This window comes from Dipodomys ordii, unplaced genomic scaffold (assembly GCF_000151885.1).
Source record: "Dipodomys ordii isolate 6190 unplaced genomic scaffold, Dord_2.0 Scaffold65, whole genome shotgun sequence".
Taxonomy (NCBI): Eukaryota; Metazoa; Chordata; class Mammalia; order Rodentia; family Heteromyidae; genus Dipodomys; species Dipodomys ordii.
This window is the reverse complement of record NW_012267281.1, coordinates 5,458,572-5,465,936: the sequence shown is the minus strand read 5'-3', so window position 1 is coordinate 5,465,936 and position 7,365 is coordinate 5,458,572. Positions and strand designations below refer to the sequence as shown.

General features: G+C 37.4%; 1 protein-coding gene across 1 annotated transcript in view; it reads left to right on the top strand.

Annotated features, from left to right (window-relative positions):
- Pcca (propionyl CoA carboxylase, alpha polypeptide) overlaps nucleotides 1-7,365 on the top strand; it is a 301,142-nt gene that overhangs the window by 183,068 nt on the left and 110,709 nt on the right. Inside the window, 1 exon segment of the mRNA XM_013023003.1 lies at nucleotides 3,016-3,235. Within this exon segment, the coding sequence (XP_012878457.1) occupies nucleotides 3,016-3,235 (220 nt within the window).

Genomic DNA, 7,365 nt, shown 5'->3' with positions numbered 1-7,365 from the left:
GATATTGAAAAGCTATTTTCCTTTGATTCCTAACTAAAGGAAAAAATGAAGAAGATATTTTAAGACTGCAATTTCAGTTGTCGTGTAATGAACATTTTGGACTTATTTTTTTGTTTTTTTGCTGCTCATTAGCCTCAAGCTTCATCAAAGTAATTATCAGAATTATAGTTTTCTTCTGAAAAGTTAGGTTTTTGTAAAAATTGATTAATTCTGAAAAATATACAATAAGTTATACTTTTCCTTTATTTAGTTAAGTATATTTATACCTTTAAAAGTTGTAGTAGGATATTTGGACTGAATTTCAGTCAACAGAGTCATTCAATGAAGGATGAAGTAGGCTGTAGAAGGAGATAAGAAATGGATAGTGTATATATTTTTTTGTCATTAAAGAGCTAACAGCACAGGAAAAACAATCATGGAAGAACTCACACATTACTAGACAGCACAGAATAAGTACTGAGTAAAGATAAAAAGCAAATGTCTCAAGAACAGAGAAAAAAGAAAACGACTTTGACTTAAGGAATATAGGGTGCTGTAAGGATGAGGTAGCATTTTGCACTATGAACATCTCTCCAAGAACTGCCTTTGGTGGGTGCTGGATGTGCTATATTGCATTGTGAGAGCCCATGTGTCTGTTTTCCTAAGCCATCCTCTTTGATGTCTGTTGGTCTTTTGAAATCAGCCATGGAGAATATTTTCTTCAGGGAAATTAGCAAAAGTCCCTTACTTGGGCTTCTTTCTTCCCTTATACCCCAGTTGGTTTAATCATTAAACATTTACCAACAAACCGTTGTCTAACACTTTGACTTGAGTATTGAGAACAAACAGAGCAGAGCCACTGCTGGAAGGTGGGAAAGGATACCTATCTAGAGAGGGGACATAGAAGAATCCATGAATACTGGAGATGCTTGGTTTTCAGCTGGCTGTTGTGGAAAATAGATGACTTTGCTCACTGAAAAATAGTAAGAATGCTTAAGTATTTTAAGTTAGAAAGACTTGATGAACAACTAAAAAGTGTGATTTTTAGACATAAAACATTTTAGCAAAATAGACTCTAATATGGTCACTGTTAAGAACTGAATGAGTGACCCCCAAAATAAATGGGAGAAGTAACAATTAAGAGGCCATTTAACAAAATGAATATTAGGAAACTGAAACATGCTTTGAATGGGGTGAGGCTAGCTCAGGGAGGTGGATATATGGAAAAGGGAATGGTGGATGAACATAATCTTAATACTCAATGCACATATGTGAAAAAGGAAGTGGAAAAGCTTGTTAGGACTGCAAGGAGAAAGGGTAGATGGGAAGGTTGGGGAATGATACAAAAGGGGTGACCCTGTGTGCATAAATGGAAATATTAAATTGTCACCCTCTTGTACAACTATTTGTAGACAGATAGATAGATAAAATAAAATTAATAAAATAAAAAACAGACAAATGGGAGAAGTATCCCAAACATGGCAAAAATGTAATGAGAATAAAATCATGTAGGAAATAAGAGATAGGCAATGTAGCTACAATAGATTTTATGTACCAGTAAATATATAATAAGAATTTTATAGAAATAAAAAATAAATAAAGACAATTTTGAAAGGAATAGTAGGGGAGTGCTTTTATACTGTTCTTAAGAGAGCCTTGAGGTTATGTTGGAAAGCTTCACTGAGTGTTAGGCAAGATTAGTGAAAAATAGTTATTCCTCTGGGTATACCAAAAACAAAATGTTTTTTACATTTCTAGAAGAAAAAAAAAATGATATGCAAAGTTCTCTGCTTGAATTCCCAGAACCAGTTTGTAGGTCTCATTTGTGTAAGTGTTGATGCAGGATCTGGGTTTGTCTCAACGAGGAATGGATTATTGGGTTCCTGTACTCTTCTGTTTCATGAAGTACTTTTCCATAGAAAAATGGTTTGTAGACTTAAAAGAGTTTAGATGTTAATTTTGGACATTTTTAAAAGTTTGATTATCATTTGGAGTAATTTTTAGACATAAAGTTCACATTGCTCCATTTCTTTGAAATAAGTTTAGGTGGGTACTTTTTGTTTTCATTAATGGGTTGTAAAATATTGCTTCTGTTGTATACTATACTGTTTAATGCTCTCTCTACTATCTGGTATATAGTATGGTGGTAAGTAGTAGTATTAGATATTGTAGTATGGTTACAGAACTCTTGAAGGAAGTGTTCACCTGTATTCTGTACCATCTGTCATCCTTTCTTGATTCATACCACTACTTTTAGAATTCTGCAAATGGAACAGGCTTACCAGCTGGATAACACTCAGCCATGTCAAGTGGTCATACTCTAGCCTAGACCACTATTTCTGAGTCCAGCTACATTATGATGGGAAGAGAGAGTAAGGAAGATAGAAGTCCTTTGATCGATTGGACATTGATTCTTGACTACATGTATAGAGGGAAGCAAATTATACCTGTATTTTCTTTGATTCCTTTATGTAGCAAACATAGCCTTGACTGTGTATCTCTATTTCTGCAGAAATTGGAGCTCTGGCCTTTTCTCCTCACTTTCTTAGAAGTAGGTTTTCAGGTAGTGAGTGATGACAGGAAACAGATGTTAAGAACGTAAGCATTTTGTGATATCTCTGTGGGTATAACTTTCTTTTTGTAATTATTTTGTTCTCTCTCTCTCCCTCCCTGCCTCCCTTCCTCCCTCCCTCCCTCTCCCCCCCTCCCCCCCCCTCTCAATATGTGCCAGTTCTGGGGCTTGAACTCAGGGCTTGAGTTCTGTCCCTGAGCTTTTTGTTCAAGGATAGTATTCTACCCACAACTCTGTTTCTGGCTTTTTTGATAGTTAAATGGAGATCACACTCTCATAGACTTTCCTGCCCAGGCTGGCTTTGAACCAAGATCCTCAGATCTCAGCCTCCTGTGTATCAAGTGTTATAGGCATGAGCTATTGGCACCTGGCCTGGGTATCTCTTTTACGATTTTTTTTTAATGTGAGCAAGGTTTATTGTCTTATTAGAACGTTTACACTTCTCTCCCATGTGCAATACTAACTCCATAATAGAAGCCTGATGGAATACTTGTTTTTGAATTAATAGTAACTTCGGACTATAGAAACACAGATGTTAACATTATATATGACTGACTGATTGATGAATTTATTTCCCTTAGGACATATTTTATCAAAGAGTGAGAAAAACCAGTTATTGGCGATAGCATCATCATTGTTTGTGGTATCCCAGTTACGGGCACGTAATTTTCACCAACATTCAAGGTATGGCAAATCTTTTAAAACGGAATGAGGAGAAAATACCCATTATTTTATCTGTATGAAAAAAACCAGTGAAAGATCCGCTGATCTCAGTTCTAGATCATCTTGTGGGCCTTTGGGGAAGTATAATACAATCACACTTCTTACCTATAACATTGCAGATATTTCATTGTAACATTTTTTTAAGTTCAGAAAGAGAATCTTGTTAGTAGAGATAATACTATGAAATTTGATGGGAAACGCACACATCTAGTTTGTATTTGTTATTTCTGTTTTATGGTTTCATTCGCCTTGAAAATAGTTTTGAGATAGAGTATTAAAAATGAATCCAGGGCTGGGAAGGTGGCTCAGTGGTAGAGTGCTTGTCTTGCATGCATGAGGCCCTGGGTTCCATTCCTCAGCACCACATAAGCAGAAAAAGTTGAAAGTGGCGCTGTGCCTCAGGTGGTAGAGTGCTCACCTTGTGATGAAGATCTCAGGGACACCGCCCAGGCCCAGAGTTCAGGCCTATGACTGACAACAACAAAAAAAAAAAGAATGAATTCAGACCAGTATTTTTCCCCATCCCATCTCCATTTGATGTCAATAAAAATATACCATTGGTCATTTAGTTTAAAGAAAAAAATAAAAGCAGTAAGTATTTACACATATACCAGTTACTTTTATGCAATAAAGGAATGGGAAAGGGGAAAATGAAAGAACAGAGAAAACTATATTGTAGTGTCAGGATGTGGTGGAACCAAATTGAAGTTTTCTAATTCAGAATGTATTCTTGGTCTGTAAGAACAAAGTTCTGGAGCAAAGTCGCAGGTCCCTTTTTTAGTAGACACCTCCTGTGTCTGCTTCTGGAACACACACACACACACACACACTCACATGCACACGCATGCACACACACACGAATGAATCCATATAGTTAAAAATACATATAAACACATACAGATATCAGAAACTATGAAACTATAGATACAAATGGGCAGTAATGCCAGGTTTGCATAATTATTGCTAAGCACTAAACTATTCCTCTGAGCTTCCAGATTGTGTTCAATTTAGTTTCCTTTTCCACAAGAAGAGCAAAGATTTAAGAAGAAAAAAGAAGATGGAAAGTGACCAAGTAGCTTTGAAAGCACAAACCACCAATTTCTGTTACTTCTTAGGAAGCAGGTAGATGAGGAGCTAAATTGAGTTGAAGCTGGATCTCTCTCCTTCCATTTTTATTTGTGTATATTACTAGTACAAAGAGATTTCCTTGTGATATTTCCATACTTTCAAGTAATATTCTTTGATCATATTCACCACTTCTATTACTTTTTTAATCCCCTTACATCCATTTTTGAACAATTCAAAAAGCTTTTACTATTCTGTTTTCATACTGTATATGAAGTACTTTGATCATATTTGGCCCTTATCCTCACTCTCTAATTTCACCCTGGTCTGTATCTTAATGGCTAATGTGGTTTGTTCTGTTAAGAGCAAGTTCAAGAAGCTTAGTATATAATTTTTTGTAAAGTTATGATTTGGTGTATGTCCAGGGAGAGATGAGGATTTAGAGTATTAATAAATTACTGAATGATTTGAAAGAAGAGGAAAATGGTTGAATCGGTTGTTTTCCTGTGGTTGTGATGTCCAGGAAGCAGGTGCTAACTATTTGTGGCAATTAAAATTAAACCTAAAATCTAGTGTCTCAGTTATACTACCTATATTTCAAGGGCTTAATAGTCACAGGTGGCTAATGGCTTCACATTGGGCAACACAAGAACCTTTAATCATGACTTCCCTATTTCCACCAAGTTCTATTGGACACTGCTGATTTAGGGAGATGAATAGGCGGGAGCGAGGTGAGCTTTGGTTTTCAAGCCCTCACTTTATACGTTGCATTATCTTTTTATTATTCTCTGATTATCTTATCTTTTGTTACTATTTGGAACTTTATTATTTTATAATTTCAAAGTATAGCTAAAAATAAACTGATTTGTGTGTGTGTGTATGTGTGTGTGTGTGTGTGTGTGTGTGTGTGTGTGTGTGTGTGCCGGTTCTAGGGCTTGAACTCAGGGCCAGGGAGTTATCACTGAACTTATTTTTTGCTCAAGAATAGTGCTCTACCACTTAGGCCATAGCACCACTTCAGGCTGTTTCTGAGTAGTTTATTGGAGATAAGATTCTCACAGACTTCTGTCCAGATTGCTTCAAACCATGATATAATCTCAGCCTCGTGAGTGGCTATGATTACAGGCATGAGCCACCAGTGCCCAGCTAAACTGATTGCTTAAAAAAATATGTATATACATTATTTTTTGAGGTAGCTGACTTATTTTGGGTAAGACTGAATAGAATTAAAACAATAAAGTGGCCCCTGGCGCTGGTGGCACACATCTGTAATCCTAGCTACCCAGGAGGCTGAGATCTGAGGATCAAGGTTCAAAACCAGCCTAGGCAGGAAAGGCCATGAGACTCTTATTTTCAATTAACCACCTAAAAACCAGAAGTGGAGCTGTAGAGAGCTAGCTTTGAGCAAAAAAACTCAGTGACAGCTCCTAGGCCCTAAGTTCAAGCCCCACAACTGACAAAAATAAATAGTTTCTCCTATCCATTATTAAGAAGTCTTTGGAAACATGTGGCTTGGGAATGGAGTCTGAGAGTTGGCGGCCAGGTGTGGCTCCGCAGTGTTCTGGGCATGTTGATGTAATGTTTTTGATTCCAAACCAGTAGCCCACAGCCCTTCCTTTATGTTACTTGTTTTGGCACTGGTCTTATTTTCCCAGTTTCTCTGTGGATTTTTACTCTTTCATCATTTATGAGTTGGAAAAATACATTAATATGTGCCCATAGTATTTAGATAGTAAAATGATAGCATGTATTTTAAAAAAAAAGAAAAATTAATGTCAGAAACAATAGCAGTCTTTTTAGGATGACATACAATAAATTTGGTGGACATAATTGCATAAATGCACACTGACTCTGAAATTACTTTTCGTTATAATTATTCTTTTCACTTGGGGTTAGGGTGAGAGTGTAACTCAGTGTTAGAGTGTGTGCTTAGCACGCATGATGTCCTGGGTTCAATTCCCAACACCCGAACAACCATTAAAGTAAAAACATTTTCAATCAGCAGTAAGTAATCTTTAAAAGCACTATTAAATTGACTTTATATTATGTGAAACTAAAGTGATTGTGTTGGTATAATAGTTTGGTATAGTAATTTGTTTCACTAATTGATAATAATTATACGAAAAAAATAATAAGGGTAATGTTTTATTTCCTTTCAGTAATCCTTAACATATCTTGGCTAATAATGCCTGTTTTCCTTAGATCCAAATATTGTTCATGGATCAGGAATTCTTTCTGAGAACCACAGTAACCTACTTAATGCTGGCTCAGGTCCATCCTCACTACTCCACACTTCTCAGACACTAGGGAGAAGGCTCTTCTCCCTTTGCCACATAGTTTTACTTTCTCTTTGTCCCCTTTTTTTTTCTCTGCAATGATTTCTTTCTTTTGTTAGGTTTGTAGCTGTGCAATTGTCCTCATTCCTGTCACTCAGCTTTCCTAATTCCATGATTATTCTCTTTCTGGTAAGCTATCTAATTTGAGATTATCATGATACTGTTTGTTGTAAGGTATATTAAATAGGTAGTTTTCATTAGGTAGCCAATGAGGAGAACACCATGCACTATTCAGGCAGGAGAAGAAGTTTATTTACGAACTGCTGCTCCCACCATGCATGGTGGAGAAGCATGGCTGAAAAGGAAAAGGGAGGGGGGGACGACCCACCCTTGGTCAGGACGGGAGGGGGGGACGACCCACCCTTGGTCAGGACTTATCTAGGCCAGGGGCAGGAAGAGGTGTGGCTAGGTTGGGGAAAGGTATGGCCACACTGGATCTGGATGTGACCTCAGGGTCTGGGACCCTCCTGAGGTCAGATGGGAGGCCTGTGACCAGAGGGGGCCCAGGATGTGACCTAGCAGGAGGGGAAGGTGACTGCTTTCAGGTCTGCCAGTTACCTAGGTAACAGATACTTGGCAGAAACTTAGCCAAGAGGGAGGGAGGTGTCCCTGTTCAGACCTTACATTTGTAGTATTGGAAGTTCATCTTTCTTGGTAGTGGAATGACTGATGACCAAACCTCTCATCCCT